General features: G+C 44.1%; 1 protein-coding gene across 1 annotated transcript; it reads right to left on the reverse strand.

Moving 5' to 3' along the window:
* Window positions 1-444: 444 nt before the first annotated feature.
* LOC109752849 (uncharacterized) lies at window positions 445-2552 on the reverse strand. The gene has a single exon (XM_040393491.3). It carries the CDS (start codon window positions 2259-2261, stop codon window positions 1077-1079), a length of 1185 nt encoding a protein of 394 aa, XP_040249425.1. The 5' UTR covers window positions 2262-2552; the 3' UTR covers window positions 445-1076.
* Between the last annotated feature and the right edge of the window lie 20929 nt (window positions 2553-23481).

A 23481-nucleotide genomic window follows, 5' to 3' on the forward strand; every position in this document is an offset into this window, starting at 1 on the left:
TAAGAAGCTCAGCTTTAAAGGCTAGTGAGTGAGCCACATGCATTGCTCAGTGCGCTAAGAACATTTGTCCATTGATGATGAACGACACATCAGTGGCTGATCTAGCAGGTAGAGCCGAGATGTATCTCACTGTCAAAATGCGGCGAGGGAATAAGGCTATCAGATAGGCCCGGGATGGTGTGTATAAAGGTAATTTTCTCCCTCCACAAACTTATTCCCTTTCCGCAAACTCGTGAGATCCCCAATCATCGCTCTAATAACCTTTGATGAAGCAGTACTCTAGTAGATCCGACTTGTAACAACCCTTGTAATGACAATACATGCAAGGGTAGTGCAATTTAAACCTCTATCCACTAATGGCCAACAAACTTCTACTTTTTGTTTGCCATTTTAAAACATATGGTTTTTGTTACTGCCTCCGAATTTTTTTGCAACCCTATTACCTCAGTCGAATGAGCTCATGGAATCATCTATGATGACGGTTTACAATTATATAAAATTACATTTTTAATAGTGAAAATAATAGCATGATGAACTAAAAAATATATGTGAACATATAATGATAAATCTTATGGAGAGGATAGTATTATTCTCAAGGCTAGGCATGTGATTCATGTTTGACCGATGCTAGGCGTCAGTCGAGCGATGCAAGGCATTGACCGGCAGCCCACCGAGTCCAAATCGCAGCATGTGTATGCCCAGACTGAGATGCGGAATGGGTCGTCTCTCACACCCACACATCCCTGTGACACCACGAAAAATATACCTCGGCATCTTCCCCACACGTGTGCCTCCACGGCTCACATGCAGAAGACCATGTCACCGGCGTCACTCCTCCATCGGTGCTTGCATTGCTCCGTAGTGATCTGCCACCGCTGCCCACCGTCACAAGACAGCAGCATTGTGCAGGTTGTGCCATGTCTTTCTGATTCCTTTCTTAGTGAGGCCTTGTGAATGTTGCCCACACGGTGGTGCCTTTGGACTAGTTTGCGCATCCGGCTGTAAAGGTCTTCACTTGGTTTCTCTTAATCAACGGAGAAGGTCTCCGGGAATCATAGCAATGCTCCTGCTGTCTATCAGAAATAATCATATATGGTGTTCTTGTGGATAGTCCTGCTCTTCTTACTTGGCTCGCTAATACCCACATTGATGTTGTCCGGATAGGTAATCCTGCTCGGTGATCGACGCGTAGTGCTTGATCCCTGACCATGAGCACTAGCAGCCTGTGCATCAGGGAAGTGTGGCTGGTGGTGCGCCATGTACTGCTGCCGTGGAACGTACGGTTCACGGTGCGCCATTGCCATGTACTGCTCCTGGAGCACATGATCAATGCCCATCGGGGGCTGCCTCGTCACTTCAGGGAAGAATTCTTGCCTGAAGGGCTGCCTCGTCACATCATCATCAGGGAAGAATTCCTGCCTCCTGAAGGGCTGCCTCGTCACATCATCATCAGGGAAGAATTCTTGCCTGAAATCAGGGGAGAATTCTCGCCTGAAGTACGGCACGTACGGCCGCTGCACAATCGGAGGAATATTGTAGTACGGCTGCTGGACAATCGGAGGAATATTGTAGCTATTCATGGCCCCCGCCATGGCAGGAAACTCCTGCCGGTGGTACGGCGTGTATGGCTGTTGGCGCTGGAACATGGGAAGATTCAGCTGGCTAAGCACATCAGGCTGCTGGTACGCCGTGTATGGCTGCCGAAGCATAGGGCTGCCGGCGTGCCGGGCGTAGTGAGCCCGCACCGGAACAGGAAACTCTTGATCACGAGTTCCTCCGGCCTGGCGCCATGGCGCCCCCACAAAGCCCATGCCGGCGTCCTCCACTCTATCGTCCTCTTGAACAGGAGAGGCGTCTTCATCCTCCCTAACCATCTCCTCATCGGGGGTTGCGGACACGAGGACGCAAGGGTCGGGCTGCTCGCCGATGAGGGTTGCGGTTGCGGGCACGGGGACGCTGGGGTGGGGCTGCTCGGCGTCGTGGATCGCGGTTGCGGACACGGGGGCGCCGGGGTGGGGCTGCTGCTGCATCTGGCGGAAGCGGAGGGAGAGGGAGGCGTGGAGGGAGGAGACATGGGCGTCGATGTCGTCCCAGGTGAAGGGGAGATGGTAATGGGGCGGCGCGCAGGCGACGAGGCGGTCGAAGGTCTCCCGCAGGCGCTGCTTCCTGACGGGGAGCGCCGCGATGGCGGCCTCCAGGTCAGCCGTCGCCATCGGCGCCGCCGGCGGGGCGTGACCAGTCCGCGACGACATGGCCGCCATGGGACGGGGAACACACGAGGACGGACGAACCAAGGAGGAGGCGGGCAGGAGCTTGGGGAGGCCGATGCGGAGTTGTTGAGGAAGGCGAGGGGAGCAGCCGGGATGCAGCGCCGGCGACGAATCGCCGGCGGCGGGGAAGACCGAGGCCAAGGCGACGAAAGGAGGCGATTTCTCCGGCGCGGAGGAGGGTCAGGGGAACGAGGCGGAGGTCGAGGGCATGCCGGCCGGGATCGGGAAGGTGGGTGGCCACGCGGACGAGGGCCGACGGCGGGGGCGGAGAGGGGAGGGGGAGGGAGGGAGGTCGGAGGCGGGCGGCTAGGGTTGGGGGCGAGGGCGGAAACCCTAGGGCGTCGGGGCGACGGCTTTATCCGGCCGGGGCGGCGGGTACGGCGGCCATCCGGTGGGTGGCCGCGCACGCGTCCGCGGGATGGGCGCCACGTGCAGGGGCGGGATGGCTCCTGGGTTGGGCCGAGTCGCTGTCCACTCGCTGCTCTGCTGCAATCACTCTACTAGCATATTTCTTTTAGTTGCTCTCACTCCACTCACTCTACGGCCCATATTCCGCTCGCTATTAGAGTGTTTCTTCTTTTTTAGGCGCTAACGTTTCATTCGACTGTTTCTTTTTTTTTTCTCTTTCGACGACTGTTTTTCTTGGGATACCTTTTTTGATATATAATCAACTGACAAGACAAGACAGTACAAAGAACACCAGAAGTAAGCAGAAGTAAAAAACACATCTATGTTCGTAGACCACCTAGCGGCGACTACTAGCACTGTAGCGAGCCGAAGGCGTGCCGCCTTCTTCACCCCTCACTCATCGGGGCCGGGCAAACCTTGTTGTAGTAAACCGTCGGGAAGTCATGGTGCTAAGACCCCATAGGACCAACGCACTAGAAAAACAAGCATCGCCGACGAAGAGAAGCGCAGATTGGAAGGATCCAGCATGTAGACACGCGAACACAGACGAACGAAGATAGCATCCACCGAAGACAAACACTGACCGAAACCTACGAGATCCGCTGGAGACAAACCTCAACACGCCCTCCGACGATGCTAGAAACACCACAGGGATGGGAACTAGGCGGGGAGAACCTTATTCCAGCTTCAGAGAGCCGCCGCCGCCTCACGCTCTCTGAGCAGGACACAGACCCTAGCAAAACTCAAAAGAGCATGAAAAATGGAGCCCTCCCACAGGCAAGGGCCGAGATCCACCACGCCTTCATGGCCCTAAGACCATAGGAAACGAGGTAGACTGGCGGCGGTACCGGCGGGAGGCACGAGAAACCCTAGCCAAAAGGGTCCTCTTCCACACGAAGAAAGAAAACAATCGCTTTTCTGTCCGACTGTTTTCTGGTCGCTACTATTTCTGATCGCTGTTGTATCTGCGTCTCAAAATATCTTCTGAAGTTTAAATAATGTTCACGAATTTCATAAAATGCTTGTAAATTTCAAAAAATGATCGTAGATTCAAAGAATGTCCGCGAATTCAAAAAAATTGAATTCAAAAGGTGTTCGTGAATTGAAAAAGTGTTCATGAATTTGCAACCATGTTTACTGGTACAAGAAAATGTTTGTGGATCCAACAAAAATCATGAATTTGAAAAAACATCATGAATTATGAAAATATTCTGAATTCAAAAACTATTGATAAATTTGAATGTTCAAGAATTTTATAAACGCAAAAGCTAATTTCCGAACGACGGAATCTCTACTCCTAAAGGAGGAGTTAGTAGTCTCGCCTCACTTTCAACCAACCTTATATTTTGTCTGCGAACGTCTTACATGCAACATTTCGCTCAAGCGGAACCAATCTGGCTAGCCCATTTGATGCATGCATGAACTTAATAAAATTGGCACTTTCGCAAAACAAAGGTCATGCATTAACTCATTCAAAATCAAATCTTAAGAAAATCTCAATCAAATCAACAATTAACAAAAACAACATCATCATTAACTCATTCAAATCAAGCGACACTTTCCCAAAATAACGTCATGGATTGACTCATTCAAATCAAATCTTAAGAAAATCTTAATCAAATGGACACTTAATTAAAAGAACATAATGCATTAATTCACTCAAATCAAATCTTAATAAAATCTCAACTAAATCCAAACTTTCCATGCCTTCCATTACTTATACCCAAATCAAATCAAATCTTGCCAAAAAATCAATTAAATCATGCATTGGCAGGTGGGTGGCCGACGACAAGAGTGGGTAGGTGGAGAGCGGGAGAGAGGTTGGAGGCGGGCGGCTAGTGTTGGGGGTGAGGGCAGAAACCCTAGGGCATCGGGGCGACGGCTTTATCTGGCCGGGGCGGCGGTACGGCAGCCATCCAGTGGATGGCAGCGCATGCGCAGGTGGGATGAGCGGCACATGCAGAGGCGGGATGGCTCCTGGGTTGGGCCGACTTGCTGCCCACTGGCTGATGTGCTACTCTCTACTCACTCTACTGCCCTTTTTTTAGTCGCTCTCACTCTACTTACTTCCCGGGAGCACCTATATCGCTCACGCGTGACGGCCCATATTCCGCTCGCTAGTAGACGCCCTAGCGCTAACGTTTCACTCGAATGTTTCATTTTTCTTTGGTCCTGGTTCGACTGTTTCTGATCGCTACTGTATCTGCATTTAAAATATGTTCTGAAGTTTAAAGAATGTTCACCAAGAAAATCCTCGTGAATTTCAAAAAATATCAGCGAATTCAAATATATATATTTTTTAATTGAAAAGGTGTTCCATTATTGAAAGGTTGTTCACGAATTTGCAAAAATGTTCACGGATATAGGAAAATGTTCGTGAATTCAACAAAAATATGAATTTGAAAAAATGTTCCTGAATTCTAAAAATATTCATGAATTCGAAAACTATTGATGAATCTGAGATTAGAAGATATTTCTGAATTTTAGGAAGTGTTCACAACTCAAAAGAATGTTATGAATTTTTGAGATGTTCATGGACTCAATTTCTTTTGCAAATTTTAAAAATGTTGACGAATTTGAGAAAATATTCAAGAATCAAATAAAAAGTTCATGAAATATGAATTTGAATTTTTTTTCAAGAATTTAAAATAAAAGAAGGGAAGGAAAAAATAAAGAAAGAATATAGAAAATAAAAATACCAGAAAAACAGGAGAAAAAAACCAATAGAAAGAAACATAGAAGAAAAGAAACCCGAATCAAGGAAGGCTCGAGAAGCTTACCAAAAACGGTGGGAAGCTCATGCAGGAAAAACCATAAGATAGGTCGACCCACACAATGGCCAGCATTTTTTTGCATGGTAATACTTGTCTCATTCATATCATAGAGATCAAAGTATAAGTCACGTAAACACCGACATGACAAAACTGAAAAGATAGCAGAACATCTCCAAGCTAAACACCAATGCCCATCACCTGCCTCCGGCACCACTACAACAACCACCGAAGATAAGAATGACGAATCACATCCTCACCCGAGCTCGACGCGGCTCCATCATTGATATGCAGCTTTGCGGACCTACATCGCTGATATGCACCTAGCGTTTGAGGAGGGTGTGTGTGTCTCTGTTGTATCAGTCGTGGTGCGCCATAAATAGGATCAATGTCTCTACTAGGCGTTGGATGGTTATCTGCCACCTATAGCTTGTTGGGCCAGCCCATGCAGTGCTCTCTCTCTCTCTAGTTCTCTATCTCTCCCACTAAAAAAATATGGATCATGTTTCAAATTAGTTGGTGACATATGTGCTATGAAATCCAAATTATTCAAAAAAGGTTCAGATCCAAGCCACACAAAATATTCAGCATTTTAAGTTTTATATTTATATTTGTAGAAATATAAACCCAATTAGTTACTTAACAGGGTTGGAAATACTAATTTATGATAGATGGTTCCAAAAATCTTGGAATAGTTTTGGTTGCTTCCTAATAATATTGGAAGGCTAAATATAGTCTTTCAAGAGATTCCACCAAGTGAAAGTCCCTCAATATAAATATATCAAAGATCTATATTTTAATTTAAATTGGACTTTTAAATATGGTTTGAGGATTTCCAGCATTCCAACCTATGTGATCTTTTGGGTGAGTCATATGCACATATACAAAGTTTAGGCCAAAAATCCTAGGTTTCAGCCCTATTAAAAGATGAGGGTTAGAATTATTCTTATTTTGAAACTAACATAATTAAACATGATGCTTATGAGAAGTTTATGATACACAGTCAATTACTAATTAATACTACTAATCCAGCTATGGCTATTAAAATAGCCCACATCCCAGGTATTGCATTTGCAATGAATTGGACTTAGGAATAATATTCTTCACTACATGCATTTGATAAATCAAAGAATTTGTATGTTGATTGTCTTGCCAATGAAAATGTGGCAGAAATGAGGAGGAAAATTTGGCGAGAAAATGAGGGTGACAAATGACTGGGAGAAATTGGCGAGAGACTAGGGTTGAATAAATTAGCGGGAGAAATAGGTGGGGAAAATGGTTGAAGAATCGACATAAAATAAAAGGGTCCAAGAGACAAGAGTGAGATACTAGCCGCAAAATAGAGGAAGACAAATGAAAAAGAAAGTTGGCAAAAAGAAAGGGTGGAAAAAATGAAAAGAAAAACGACAGGAAAATGTCCGAGCAAAATGAAGTGCGGAAGTCGACCAGAAAAATAGGGTAGAATAAGTTAACGGGATAATTGGTGGGAAAATCTAGCCGGTAAATTGGGCCAGGAATAAGAACCGGATACATCGAAGGAAAATATGGCTAGGAGAAATGAGGAGGAGAAATCGGCGGGAAAATAGGACAATAAAAATGAGCGGAAAAAAGGGTGGGGTAAAACGGCGTGAAGAAAAGGGCGGGAGAATCACTAGAAGTATGACTGTAAAATATGGTAAGATAAATAGCGAGAAAATTGGTAGAGAAAATAGGGAAGGAGAAATGAGTGGAACAAATTGGCGGGAAAAAGGCGCGAGAAACGAGCAGGGAAATGGGAAGGGAAAATGAGAGGAAGAATTTTGAGGGAAAATAGGGAACAAGTAATGAGCGGGAGAAATTTGTGAGAAAATAGGTTGGGAGAAATTCGTGAGAAAATAGGGCGGGAGATATCAGAACGAAAAAAATTGTGAGAGGAATGAGAGGATAAATCCGTGGGGAAAAGGCGTGACAAATGAGGGAGAAATCGACTGGGATAATAGGGGGAGGGGAACGAGCAGCAGAAATTTGCGGGGGCAAAGGGTTGAAGAAATAGGCAAGAGAAATGGAAGGGATAAATGAGACGTATAAATGAATACTACCATGGTTTATTTTGTAGTATTAGGAAAACAATAAGGTATCTAGGATATGCGCTTTCCACTAGAGTATCTTAGTGTACATACTATTTGTTGTCAATAAAAATTAAATGAAAAGCATATCGTGTGGACATATTGAACACTTTGCAGGCAGTTAGCTGATAGTTTCACTCAAACAATATTTGTGTACTTTATTGAGACAATTTCAGCACATGACCTCCTTGAGTCAATAAATCAATTTTAATTAGTGTCCAGATTAACACTAGTAGAAAAGGGCTCATTTGTCCTGGTCTAGAGGGCCTTTAGTCCCGGTTCTGGAACCGGGACTACAGGGTCGTTACTAAAGCCCCCCCCCCCCCTTTAGTCCCGGTTCTTACACGAACCGGGACTAAACGCCCTCCACGTGGCCGCTGCCTGGAGGTCCACCTTTACCAACCGGTACTAAAGTAAATATTATGATTTTTTTGAATTTTTTAAATTTTATTCCCGATTTTCAAATTTCTGAATTATTTTAACCTCTAATCTCTAACCACCCCTCATCACTGCTCAATTTAACCTCTAATCTCTAATCACCCCTCATCATCTAACTTCCCGGACGGTCACCCATCCTCTCACTACCCCAGCCTGAGCACGCTTAGCTTCCGGGTTCTATTCTCCCTCGTTTCCAAGCCTACACATGTTGTTTTCCTGACAATAGTAAGATGTCAATCCTATTAACCCTCAAGATTTTAGCTTGAGCATGAAGTCACACATTTCACTGTTTGAGTTTGAAACTATTGTTCTAAAAAACAATAATTATTTAGTAACCCTAATATTTCCTGAATAAGTAGTTTGACCCTATTAAAAACTGTAGAAATATTTGAAAACACATGCATGTAGAGAATTATATAGATTAGATATCTATGAAGAACCTCCACTGTGATAGGTTACCCCCTCGCGAGCTAACTCTTGTTGCTAAGTCCATTCTAACTAGGGTCTAGGCGAAGTACTAAAATTGCCGGTTCTTTTAGGGTGCGTTTGGTTCACGAGATGGCCACCCAATGGACAGGGATAGCCATTTTTTTTACTGGATAGCAGCCGTTTGGTTTGTGGGCGAACTGGGAGGAGATGGGATAAAGATAACCATATGCTTGGAATATACCTCTGAAATCCGGCTCCACGCGCACGCAAAAATGTCGCAGACATGCCCACCCACCCGCGCGCGAACGAAACGTTTTCTCCCGCTGAGGCGCTGAACTCCCCGAAATCAGTGCATGGGCGTCGTGTGTGCGTGTACGTGGTGTGAGTGAGCCGCATCGATGACTCGTGCCCGGAGACAACCATCTTGAATTCTTCTCTCCAACCAAGAATTCAATGCACCTTTTCATTTTTCTTATTTTGCTGGGAAATGCACTTTTTTTGAACTCTAGGGATACTGCATCTACCAACACATTGTCCCATAACATTTGGACAGACATACATTTCAGCCGGTCTAGTGCAATCAAATACGTGTCAGGAAGGACATCCAGAAGCATCTCAACTGTTGATCTTTCAAGTTCCTCATCTCCAAGCAAGACATTAGTGCATATACAATAGAACATAAGCGTAAAAGTTGTGGGTGTGATACCTTGTTGCGTACGTGATGGATGATGTCGTTGCCTCAACCATGGAACCAAATAGCTCAGCTTTGAAGGCTGGTGAGTGAGCCGCATGCATTGCGACACATATGGTGCCATCTGGCTAAGGTGGATCCCACTGTCAGAAAGCAACAGGGGAATAGGCTATTAGATAGGACCACGATGGTGCATATAAAGGTGATGTATCCTCTATCAGGATTTTCTCTCTCCACAAACTTATTCCCTCTCCGCAAACTTGGGCTATCCCCAACTATCGCTCTAATCGCCGTTGATCCCATTTGCACTTGGCACATAACCATTATAAAAACAATATATACAAAGGTAGTGCAATTTAAACCTCTATCCACAAATAGTTGACACACTTTTACTGTTTGTTAGCCTTGTAAATTGCAACACACGATTTTTTCTGCTACCTCCAAATTTTTTGCAACCCTATTACCAATGTTGTATGAACACACGAAGTTTCAAAATGTTATCTATGATGACAATTTTGAATTATATAAAATGATTTTTTTCAGAAGTGAAAATCATAGTATGTTGAAAATCATGTCAAAGGCCATTTCCATATTCGAATCGTCACAAAATTACACCGTTGTTGGCGTTCAAAATATCATTTATGAAGAAGGTTTTGAGTACGGTAAAATGGCATTTTTTTAGTACTGAAAATAAAAGTATGTTGAAAATCATGCCAAAGGGCATTTGCACATTTGAATCGCCGCAAAATGACACCATTGTTGCCGTTGAACTAAAAAAATAAGTACATCCAAATCTAATGATATAGATCATGGAGAGAATGGTATTATTCTCAAGCCTAGGTCTGTGACTCTTGTTTCGCCGATGCTAGGGGTGGGCCGGGCGATGGGAAGTATTGACCAGCATCCTACCGAGTTGTTGAATCACCACAGGTGTGGTCCTTGGATGAGTTGCACCCTTGTGACACAACGAAAAAGACACCACACATCTCCCCCACACGCCTCCCCTCCATGACTCATTGAGAAGAGCAATGTCACTGGTGTCCCTCCATTGTTGCAAGCATTGCTCTGTCGTGATATCTTGTCGTTGCCCGCCATCAGCCCATCACAACAGTAGCATTGGGAGTCCCGGGAGTCCCGGGAGCTATTACATATTTCCCTTGTGTGGGTTGTCATGTCTTTCTGGTTCGTGTTTAGTATAGGCCTTGCCAATGTTGTCCACCAGGTGCTTCCTTTGGAGTAGTTTTTGCTAACTAGTTTGCGCATCCATCTATAATTAAAGGTTTTTGCTTGGTTGTTATCTCTCATAAATAATCGTATATGGTCTTCTTCTCAATTGTCTCCTCCGTCATTGGTTTGGCATTGTGCTTTGGCTTGTCTGGCTTTGGTTTACCATTGTGCTTGTTGATAGTCTTGCTCTTCTTACTTGGCTTGTTGACAAGCACATTGATGACGTCGTCATTAGTAGTCCTGCTGAGTCGACAATGCTTATGGTTTGATCCCTGAGCACTAGCGGCGTGCCCTTTAGTCACAGATGACGACCAGTGAGATACCATGAGTGATGGCGTGGCCATGTGCGGCTGCCCGAGCGCATGGCTATTGCTCGCCGCAATAGGGAAATAAGGTTGATGATGCACCTGTTGTGGCAAGTAGGGTTGATGGTGCGCCATCGCCATGTAGTGCTGCTGCTGGAGTAAACCACACATCTCCCCCAGACGCCTCCCCTCCATGACTGACATTGAGAAGAGCAATGTCACCGGTGTCCCTCCATCGTTGCAAGCATTGCTCTGTCGTGATATATTGTCGTTGCCCGCCGTCAGCCCATCACAACAGTAGCATTGTATGGGTTGTCAAAGTCTTTCTGGTTCGTGTTTAGTAGGCCTTGCCAATGTTGTCCACCAGATGCTGCCTTCGGAGTAGTTTTTGCTAACTAGTTTGCGCATCCATCTATAAAGGTTTTTGTTTGGTTGTTGCCTCTCAGAAATAATCTTATATGGTCTTCTTCTCAATTGGCTCCTTGGGCATTGGTTTGGCATTGTGCTTTGGCTTGTCTAGCTTTGGTTTAGCATTGTGCTTGTTGATAGTCTTGCTCTTCTTACTTGGCTTGTTGACAAGCACATTGATGACGTCGTCATTAGTAGTCCTGCTGAGTCGACAACGCTTATGGTTTGATTCCTGAGCACTAGCGGCATGCCCTTTAGTCTTAGATGACGACAAGTGAGATCCTATGTGTGAATGCATGGCCATGTGCGGCTGCCCGAGCGCATGGCTATTGCGCGCCACAACAGGGAAGTAGGGTTGATGATGCACCTGCTGTGGCAAGTAGGGTTGATGGTGCGCCATCGCCATGTAGTGCTGCTGCTGGAGTATGGTCAATGCCCATCGGGGCTTCTCGTCTCACCATATCAGGGAAGAACTCTTGCCTAAAATACGGTATGTAGAGCGGCTGCTGGACCATCATAGGCGTACTGTTATACATCGGCACGGTAGGAGGAAACTCTTGCCGGTGCACCATGTATGGTTGTCGCTGATTGATCCTCCGCACTTGGTCACGAGTTCCTCCCGCCTTACGGCGTCGCGCCACCACAATGCTCATCTTCTTGTCCTCCCTATCTTTCTCCACCTGATCTTCCTTTTTCTCATGAACCGGAGACGCGTCTTCATCCTGGATATTTTGTTCATCGTTGCTAATCATCTCCTCGTCCTCCACTCCTCCTTGATGGACTCATCGTCATGGGTTGCAGACACAGGGACGCCGGAGTTAGGCTGCTCGCTGTGGCGGGTTGCGGTGGGCGACACCGGGACGCCGGGGTGGGGCTGCTCACCGTCTGGGGTTGCGGTGGGGGACACGGGGGCGCCGGGATGGGGCTGCTCGTCGTCGTGGATCGCGCTTCCAGAGACGCTGACGGGGACGCTGGGGAGGCGCTGCTGCTGCATCTGGCGGAACCGGAGGGAGAAGGAGGCGTGGAGGGAGGATACGTGGGCATCGATGTCGTCCCAGGTGAAGGGGAGCTGGACATGGAGCGGCGCGCAGGCGACGAGGCGGTCGAAGGTCTCACGAAGGCGCTGCTTCCTGCCGGGCAGCGCCGCGATGGCGGTCTCCAGGTCAGCCCTGGTCATCGGCGCCGCCGGCTGGGCCTGGCCAGTCTGCGGCATCGCCGCCATGGGAGGGGAAAGAGATTGGGCAAATCGATCTGATGCGCCGGCAGGAACCACGCAACAACACAGGATTGATTGATGGTAGGGTTTGCTCTGCTGTGGGCTGAGTTTTACAAAGGGGATATCGCTAGAAATACGAATCGGTGACGTATCCGAGTCACGCGCCTGCAGGCCCTCACTGACCCGGTGAAGAGTAGATACATATACTCTGTATGTTCCCTAAAAAAAAGATATGTAGTGTATGTTTCTCTCTCTCAAAAAAATAAAGATATGTAGTATATGTATGATTGTGCATGGGAGTGTGAATATTGGAGAATGCAAGCGAAACAAGCTCACTTGCTCATGTGGTCGACTGGTTGTATGGTTGTTCGGTCGAGAAATATAAATATATATTTTTGGTTTCGTTTATTCGGTTAAACATTTGGCTTTTTGGTATATACCTAAAAAACCAAAATTCAAAACGGTAACAAAATTTCATATCATTCCAAACACCAGAAATAATAAAAACCATAAAATTGGTTCGGCTAGGTTTATATTCTATATGGTTTTTTGGTTTTGCACAAAGTAAGGAGGTGGGACGCGGGTTAGCAGGGAGAGTTTGGGCTGCAGCGTGTGGGCTAATTGGCGCTATATATGCATAGATTTTTTTAGAGGAAAAGGGCACCCAAGCCCCGGCTCCATTGTATTCGAATGAAACCCAAACGAGTAGCAACATTTAGGCTTCGAATGAAACCCAAACGGCCAGGGTTCCCACTCTGGTTACGGGCTCAGCTCTTGGAGGGGTTTAGGGTTTTCGTGTCGCCATAGACACCGGAGATCGATCTGCCCTTGGAGGCTGGCACACATGGCGAGTGGCGGAAGTTCGTCGGGTTCAGGCCACAAAGGGAAAGGCAACTTGGAAGATTTGATGAAGGAATTGGCTCTGAAGGAGGATGACCTTGATGACGTGATCTTTGTTGGAAATATGAGCAATTTACCAAATAATTTTGCTAACGGAAATATTAGATAAAGCATGACTAATATAGCAAATATAAAGCAAGTCATGCAATCTGACAGAGAGAAGGTAAACAGCTTCTGCATATATGAACTTGAGGTAAATACATCTAGAACAGACACTAGATGAAGTTGCTTATACGACATAGAACCTAACATATATAGGGCAGAAACTAGAGCCAAGAACTGTAGCAGGACTCCTAACAGAAAGAACAAGAACACGTACGTGACAACATCAGCAGAAGCACTGGACTTGGGGTCGACGTCCTCTCCAGCCATGTCGTCGATGAGGTTGTCGACGTCGGGGAAGAAGTCGTCGTCGGGGAAGTAGTCGTCGGATTCCGTGATCAAGAAGTCAGTAGTCGCGCGGAGCGCTCCCCAAAAACCTTATCACCCTTCTCCCGTATAGGACTCAAAGTGGTGCGGTTTCGGAGGCCTACTGTCCCGACTCGCGGTGCACGCCGCAAGCCGGGATGAGGAAGATCGTAGCAGCAGCGCAGTGCTCAGGAACTTTGTGGCGAGAGGAAGAGGATCTTCTGGTGTGTGTCTCTGGAGAGGAGCGACCTCTCTTATATAGGCACAGGAGAAGGACGCGAACAGGCTGCGACGGGAGGTGAAGCAACGAGGGGAGACGAAGCGAACAGGCAGCACGCGAAGAGGTGCGCCGTTCGTATTCAGTCTCCACTACAGCAAAACGTTTTAGCTCCCGTGTGACCGTTCGTATACCCGTCGTGCGTGGAAAAAATTTAGACATCGGCTGGGCTCATTCCCGCAACCCGCGGCGCAGCGCTTCGTGACGAGGCGTGGCGTGGCGAGGCGGGCGGCGGAGGAGGAGCGCGCGTGGATGTCCCTCTTGTTCTCATGCTCATACATGTGGGGAAAGAACCTCCCTTATAAAGAGGTCCAACTCCCTCAGTGTCCCTTGCCTTGCACGAATGGGCTAAGTGGGCCTCTAGGATTTATTAGGAATTTCTGAAATTGTTATTGGGCTGGCCCATAAATAGATAAAATTCCAGCAATCCCCCACCAGATCCTAGAGGCACATAGAATTTGCCTTTAGTTCCAAAACACTGTTTTATATACCGGTACTGCAGTGGAGACTGTTAAGTTGAACTTCCACCTAGAACTCTATGCTACACTAGTAAGCAACTTGAACAGTGGACTGGGCCTTGAACTGCAAGTTTTCTGCGAATCTAGCTTCACATAAAGCCTTGACCGATACGTGGCTACCGTGGGTCTTCCCCGCCGGTGGAGCTTATGCATCATACTCCGAGACCTTTTCATGAGTTTACTAGAGAGAACCCTACTCTCATCGATTGCGACGTTTAACAATCAGACTCATATAGGTGTGTTCTTCAAAAGATGTTCTGCAGGACAACATCTCTGCTTAAATGAGCCAATTAGAACACATTAAGATATACATCAACCTGCCATGCAGTTTTAGGAGAGTATTGCATCTTCATGGAGTGGTATTGTTAATAGTAAGGATACTCTCCTCTGAGTTGATCAACAGCTTGTCTTCCACATCTAATTCACGGGATCTCCGATCACAAAGAATAGGTTACCACTGTGAACAACTCATATTGTGGGTCTCATACCCATCCCCCTCGATACATTATCTATCACATTACGTGATAGACCCTTAGTAAAAGGATCTGCCAGATTTTTAGATGTTTGGATATAATCCAATGCAATAACTCCGGAGTTTCTCATTTTCTTCACAGACTTTAACCTTCTCTGAACGTGTCTTGATGACTTCATGTTATCCTTTGAGCTGCTCACTTTCGTGATCACAATTTTATTGTTGCAGTTCATAAGGATACCCGGTACAGGTTTCTCAACAACCGGCAAGTCATTCAAGAGCCGGCGAAGCCAATCTGCTTCGACCGTAGCTGTATCTAGTGCTGTGAGTTCTGCTTCCATTGTTGACCTCGTTAAGATGGTCTGCTTGCAAGACTTCCAAGAAACTGCGCCACCTCCATGAGTGAATACATATCCGCTCGTGGCCTTTATCTCATTAGCATTTGAGATCCAGTTTGAGTCACTATACCCTTCAAGCACCTTTGGGTGCCTGGTGTAGTGAATTCCATAATTCGCAGTGCCTTTCAAATAACGCAAAACTCTCTCTAGAGCTTTCCAATGCACATGTCCTGGTTTTGAGACAAACCGACTCAGTTTGCTAACAACAAAAGAGATGTCAGGTCTTGTAGCACTGGCTAAGTACATAAGTGAGCCAATAATCTGAGAATATTTCAATTGATCTCTAGCAATTCTTCGATTCTTTCGAAGTAACACACTCGCATCATATGGTGTTGGAGAGGGCTTGCAGTCACTATAGCCAAAGCGACTCAAGATCTTTTCCACATAGTGAGATTGAAGCAATGTAATCCCACCATCATCGTCTCTCAACAACTTGATGTTCAGAATGACATCAGCCACTCATAAATCCTTCATCTCAAAACAGCAAGATAGAAAATCCTTGACCTCCTTAATAACATTCAGATTTGTTCCGAAAATCAGGATGTCATCAACATACAAGCAAAGATAACTCCCTCGCCCCCACCATGGCGATAGTACACACATTTGTCAGCTTCGTTTACAACAAAGCCTGCAGCTGTTAAAGTTCTTTCAAACTTCTCATGCCACTGTTTAGGTGCTTGCTTGAGTCCATACAAAGACTTCAGCAACTTGCACACTTTTCCTTCCTGACCATCTAGTACAAACCCATCTGGTTGCTCCATATAAATTTCCTCGTCCAACTCTCCATTTAGAAAAGCAGTCTTAACATCCATTTGATGAACGAGAAGACCATATGAGGCAGCTAGTGAAAGTAGAACTCGAATAGTGGTCAGTCGAGCCACAGGTGAGTAAGTATCAAAGAAGTCTTCTCCTTCCTTTTGGGTATAACCCTTAGCCACGAGCCGAGCCTTGTACTTTTCAATAGTACCATCAGGCCTAAGCTTCTTCTTGAATACCCATTTGCATCCTATAGGTTTGCACCCATAAGGACGATCAGTTATCTCCCAAGTTTCATTCGCCAAGATGGAACCCATCTCGCTACGAACCGCTTCCTTCCAGTAGTCAGCATCTTCAGATGCATAGACCTCTGAAATAGAACCGGGTGTGTCATCTATGAGATACACAAGAAAATCATCACCAAAGGACTTTGCAGTCCTCTGTCTCTTTGCTCCTAGTAGGAACTTCATTGTTCTCCTCCACAGAACTTTCAAAGTGTTCCATCGAAATGGCACGTTCGGTAATTGTAACTAGTTCCTGATTCGATGAACTAGGCATCTCCTGATTAGATGAGGTAGCCATATCCTTCATGGGAAAGATATCTTCAAAGAAAGTCGCATCATTCGACTCCATGATCATACCGACATGTATGTCAGGTACCTCAGATTTTACAACCAAGAATCTATAGACAATGTTATGAAAAGCATATCCCAGGAAAACACAATCCACAGTCTTTGGTCCAAGCTTCCGCTTCTTTGGAATTGGAACATTGACTGTCAATATCGCCTCCCACCACCATGCCTTAGAGAGACCCGATGTGTCTAACATGGCGTTAACAAAATCAGTTAGAGTATGGTTCTTTCTTTCGGCCACCCCATTTGACTGAGGTGAGTAGGGAGGCGTCCTCTCATGGATTATACCATGTTCCGCACAAAAAGCATCAAATTCATTGGAAAAATACTCTCCACCACGGTCGGACCTAAGCCTCTTGATTTTTTGAACAAGTTGGTTTTCCACTTCAGCTTTATAGATCTTGAAAAAGTTCAAAGCCTCATCCTTAGATTTCGGAAGATACACACGGCAGTATCTAGTGAAGTCGTCAATTAACATCATGAAATATTTATTTCCACCTTTTGTCAAAACATCATTCATTTCACATAGATCTTAATGTATGAGCTCTAGTGGTGCAAGATTTCTCGTTTCCGCAGTCGTGTGAGACTTACGAGGTTGCTTAGCTTGCACACACACTTGACACTTAGATCCCTTGACAGTGGTGAAACTAGGGATTAAGTTCAACTTTGCTAGTCGCGACATGCAACCAAAGTTAACATGACAAAGACGTGAATGCCAAACATTTGATTCACTATTGTTGCAAACATGAATAACAACTTTATTGCAAACGTCTGATAAGGATAAACGAAACAGGCCTCCCGACTCATAGCCTTTACCAACAAAGGTTCCATATTTGGATATTACAAATTTATTTGACTCAAAGACAAGCTTGTAGCCATCTCTACACAGAATAGATCCGCTAACAAGATTTTTATTGACGGAGGGGACATAATGCACGTTCTTCAGCCGCACGATCTTCCCCGAAGTAAACTTCAGATCGACTCTGCCAACACCACGAACAAAAGCACTTGAACCTTTGCCCATCAGCACGGTTGAAGTCCCTGCGGTCTGATAAGACGAAAACATGGAAATATCACCGCATACATGCACATTAGCACCCGTGTCAATCAACCAATCAGGAGAATGACATACTGAAAGAATAGTGGGAAATATACCATACCCAGCATCCTTCATGTCAGTGTCTCCAATGACAACATTAGCGGTCTTGCCGCCTTTCCCAGGATGACGCTTGTCATAGCGATTAGGGCAACTAGGAGCCCAATGATCAGGATCCCCACACACATGACAAACACCTTTCTTCTTGTCATTCTTCTTCTTGAAGTTCGTGTGTTGCACAGCCTTGTTCTTCCCATCAAACTTTGCTTTACCATCAAACTTGCCCTTGTTCTTGAACTTGTGGGGCTGGAAGTTCTTCTTCTGTACCAAATTGGCACTAGATCCTCCCTCAATACCTCGAGCACGTGTGTCCTTTGCTCTCGCCTTTTCTTCCACATCAAGAGTGCCAATAAGATCTGGAACGGGAAACTCCTGCCTCTTATGCTTCAGTAAGGTAGCAAAGTTCCTCCATGAAGGAGGAAGCTTATTGATGATACCTCCGGCAACAAACTTGTCCGGTAGCATACAACTGAAGTGCTCAAGTTCTCTAGCAAATGACTGTATCTCATGAGCTTGCTCAACCACGGAGCGCTCTTCAGTCATCCTGTAATCATAGAATTGCTCCATGATGTACAGCTCAGTGCCAGCATCCGAGACCCCAAACTTGGCCTCGAGCGCATCCCACATATCTTTTCCATTATCAATTGACACATAAGCATCAACTATGTTCTCACCAAGAACACTCAAGAGAGCAGCCTTAAACAGAGTATCCATTTTCTGAAAAGCTTGTGCCTGTTGAGCATCAAGTTCTCCTTCAGGTTTGCCAAGAGTGGCGTCATAGCAACTCATGGTTTGAAACCATAAGACTGCTCTCACGCGCCACCTCTTATAGTGGATACCCTCAAACATAGGAGGTCTCATGGAAGCAGCAAAACCACTTGGTGTAAACTGCCTATAATAAGGTTTTTGGATTGTTGGAAATATGAGCAATTTACCAAAAAAATTGCTAACGGAAATATTAGATAAAGCATGACTAATATAGAAAATATAAAGCAAGTCATGCAATCTGACAGAGAGAAGGTAAACAGCATCTGCATATATGAACATGAGCTAAACACATCTAGAACAGACACTAGATGAAGTTACTTATACGACATAGAACCTAACATATGTAGGGCAGAAACTAGAGCCAAGAACTGTAGCAGGACTCCTAACAGAAAGAACAAGAACACGTACGGGACAACAGCAGCAGAAGCACTCGACTTGGGGTCGACGTCCTCTCCAGCCATGTCGTCGATGAGGTTGTCGGCGTCGGGGAAGAAGTCGTCGTCGGGGAAGTAGTCGTCGGAGTCCGTGATGAAGAAGTCAGTAGTCACGCGGAGCGCTCCCCAAAAATCTTATCACCCTTCTCCCGTACAGGACTCAAAGTGGTGCGGTTTCAGAGGCCTACTGTCCTGACTCGCGGTGCACGCCGCAAGCTGGGATGAGGAAGATCGTAGCAGCAGCGCAGTGCTCAGGAACTTTGTGGCGAGAGGAAGAGGATCTTCTGGTGTGTCTCTCTGGAGAGGAGCGACCTCTCTTATATAGGCACAGGAGTAGGACGCCAACAGGCTGCGACGGGAGGTGAAGCAACGAGGGGAGACGAAGCGAACATGCAGCACACGAAGAGGTGTGCCCCCGTATGATGGATACTCAAAGCCTTCCTCGATTGAGCTCTTTACGATTGAGATATGGGCGCGGATCATCGAGCTCCCGATAGCTTTCCATGGCAAAGTTAAGGCACTGGCCGCTTACGAACCGGGACAGAAGGGGCTCCACGTGGCCGTTGTCTGGAGCTCCACCTTTACCAACCAGGACTAAAGGAATTTTTTTGAAAAAAACAATTGACTTTTTTTCAGAAAAAAATTGTTTTTTTATTTTTTTTCGAGTTTCAAATTTCTGAATTATTTGACAATTTAATCTCTAATCACCCCTCATCACTGCTCAATTTAATCTTTAATCTCTAATCACCCCTCATCATTCCAAATCGTCTAACTGCCCGACCGATCACCCATCCTCTCACTACTCCAGCCTAAGCACGCTTAACTTTCGAGTTCTATTCCCCCTCATTTTCAAGTCTGCACTTGTTGTTTACTTGACAATAGTAAGATGTCAATCCTATTAACCCTTAGGAGTTGAACTTGAGCATGAACCACGTTTGAGTTTGAAACTATTATTCTAAAAAAAATTAATTAGTAACACTAATATTTCTTGAATAAATAGTTTGACCATAGTTTGACTAGAGTTTGACCAAAAATTCAAAATAACTAAAATTTGAGGATAACTTTTTTTCCTTTCAGAATTTGAGGATTCTAGAAATTTGCAAAACGGCCTACGGTGGTCGAAACCGGAACTGGATTTTCGTGCTAAACATTTTGATATATTATACGTTTTTTCCGACATCGTATGCAAACGTTATAGCCGTTTTACTTTTTCATAACACTTTTTTTGCAAAACATGTCCAAACTTAAGTTTTTTAATATTCCTAACTAGTAGATGTAGTAATATAACTACATCTCGAAGGATTTTAATTTTTGAAGTTTTTATCATTTTCTTTTGTTTTTTTTCAAAACTAAAATGGCGATACGGGGGGGGGGGGGGGGTAGAGTTTGAACCCCTTTAGTCCGGGATGGTGTCCATCCAATTCTACCGTCGACTACATCTGTTAGCAGCATCCCAGCCAGAGTCACAAATAAGGTTAACCAAGCCAGAGTCACGTTCTATTAAAGTGGCAAAAAGGATTACTTTTTAATATAGCAAAACTAATTCTATCAACTATTATTAAAGGCTAAACAACTTTTAATACAAAACAGTAGCAAAATAAATATTAATTAATTATAGAAATATATCTACTGTTGTCTAACAGAAGAACACCACAACATGTCAAAATCTACAGAAAGAACTAACTAAAAATAATTGAAAACATCTCACTTTAAGGACTAAAATAACTATATAAGCAAAGCAGTACTGTTTTAATTAAAATCCTAATTCATATTATTCTAAAAATAACGAAATAAATCTTACTGTGACAACAATCTGACATGAGACTAGGAGCAAAAAGAATTAAATTTAAAACTATTTCTAAACTCTAATTATTCACAATCTAGGGTTTCAAGCAAATTTGGACAAATTCATATTTAAATCATTCAAAATTTAAAACTAATGGCACAGAAACTAGACAAAATTTTGAATCTAATGCAAAAAGAATCACTCAAAAACATCAAATATCCTAAAAGATATAAGCAATTTAAAACAGAAATTCAAAACAAAAAACAAATGGAAAAACAAAAAACGCTTTTTCTAAAAATTCTCTTTTAGCTCTAAGCAAGGAATCAATAGAAGAAACACCAATCATTTTAAGATCTTCATCACTTTTGCGAAAGAAATCACTCGAAACTTTTTTTCTAAAAATTCTCTTTTAGCTCTAAGCATAGCGGTTCTTTTCTTACTTTCATCCATAGAAACATAAAGAGCTTTAATTGATTCATCAACTTTAGGCACAAAAAATTTCATCTCGAGATTTTCCACATTAAGAGCAATTCTATCAACACTTCTAGGCAAATCATCAATCTTATTCAACTTTTCTTCTATGGAAGTGTTGAAAAAATTTTGTGTGCTGATAAATTCTTTAATATTATTCTCAAGATCAGAGGTGTTCCTATTATTATTATAAGATTGATTTCCATAGGAATTATCATAATTATTAGAGGAATTACTAGGAAAAGGCCTAGGATTAAAATTACCTCTATAAGCATTGTTGTTGAAATTATTTCGAGAGATGAAATTCACATCTATGTCATCACTATTTTGCTCAATCAAAGTAGACAAAGGCATATCATTAAAAATCAATAGGAGCACTTTTACTAGCAACCAATTTCATAAGAGCATCAACTTTTTCACTCAAAGAAGAAATTTCTTCAACCGAATTAACTTTTTTTACTAGTAGGAGCCCTTTCGGTATGCCATTGTGAATAATTTGCCATGATATTATCAAGAAATTTGGTGGCTTCCCCCAAAGTAATTTCCATAAAAGTCTCACCCGCGGCGGAATCTAAATTTTTTCTTTGATCATCCAAAGATTTAACCCATGAGTTGGGCAATTCCTTAGCATCATTTTCATCCTTTCCCAAGATTGTGCAACATGCTCATGTTCAAGTTGCTTGAAATTCATGATCTGGGTTCTAAGGGAAATAATTTTTGCGGGAGGAAAATACTTAGTGATAAAAGCATCTTTGCACTTATTCCAAGAATCGATACTATTGCGAGGCAAAGAAGAGAACCAAATTTTTGCAGAATCACGCAAAGAAAACGGAAATAATTTCATCTTCACCACATCATTGTCCACATCTTTTTTATTTTGCATATCACATAACTCCACGAATGTATTAAGATGGGACGCGGCATCCTCATTAGGAGTACCGGAAAATTGATCTTTCATAACAAGATTCACCAAAGCAGTATTAATATCACAAGTCTCCGCACTAGTGGCGGGAGGAGCAAGCGGAGTGCCAATAAGATCATTGTTGTTGGTATTTGAGAAATCACATAATTTTGTGTTCTCTTGAGTCATGATGACCACACAACAAGATTGCACTCAAAAACAGATCCGGCAAGAAAACGGCGAACGGAAAAAAAGAGGCAAATAAAACGGTAAATTTTTGTGAAGTGGGGGAGAGGAAAACGAGAGGCAAATGGCAAATAATGTAAATTGCAAGGAGATGAGATTTGTGATTAGGAACCTGGTATATGTTGAAGATCATCCCCGGCAACGGCGCCAGAAATTCCTTTTGATGTCGCTTGAAGCTACGTCGGTATTTCCCCAAAGAGGAAGGGATGATGCAGCACAGCGGCGGTAGGTATTTCCCTCAGATATGAAACCAAGATTATCGAACCAGTAGGAGAACCAAGCAACACAATGTAAACAACCCCTGCACACAAATAACAACACCTTGCAACCCGGCGTGTTAAAGGGGTTGTCAATCCCTTTCGGGTAACGGCGCCAGAAACGGTGCGTGGACGGGAGAAAGTTGTAATAGATCGAATAAATATATCGCAAATAAAATAAAGTGCAGCAAAGTATTTTTGTATTTTTGGTTTAATAGATCTGAATAAAAAGTGCAAATAAAATAGAGCGCAAAGCAAATATATGAGAATGAAGACCCGGGGGCCGTAGGTTTCACTAGTGGCCTCTCTTGAGAAAGATAGCAAACGGTGGGTAAACAAATTACTGTTGGGCAATTGATAGAACCTCAAATAATTATGATGGTATCCAGGCAATGATCATTACATAGGCATCACGTCCAAGATTAGTAGACCGACTCCTGCCTGCATCTACTACTATTACTCCACACATCGACCGCTATCCAGCATGCATCTAGTGTATTAAGTTCATGGAAAAACGGAGTAATGCAATAAGAATGATGACATGATGTAGACAGGATCTATCTATGTAGAGATAGACCCCATCGTTTTATCCTTAGTAGCAACGATACATACGTGTCGTTTCCCTTTCTGTCACTAGGATCAAGCACCGTAAGATCGAACCCACTACCGGCACCTCTTCCCATTGCAAGATAAATAGATCAAGTTGGCCAAACAAAACCCAAATATCGGAGAAGAAATACGAGGCTATAAGAGATCATGCATATAAGAGATCAAAGAAACTCAAATAACTTTCATGGATATAAAAAGATATGACTGATCATAAACTCAAAGTT

This window comes from Aegilops tauschii, chromosome 1 (genome assembly GCF_002575655.3).
Source record: "Aegilops tauschii subsp. strangulata cultivar AL8/78 chromosome 1, Aet v6.0, whole genome shotgun sequence".
Taxonomy (NCBI): Eukaryota; Viridiplantae; Streptophyta; class Magnoliopsida; order Poales; family Poaceae; genus Aegilops; species Aegilops tauschii.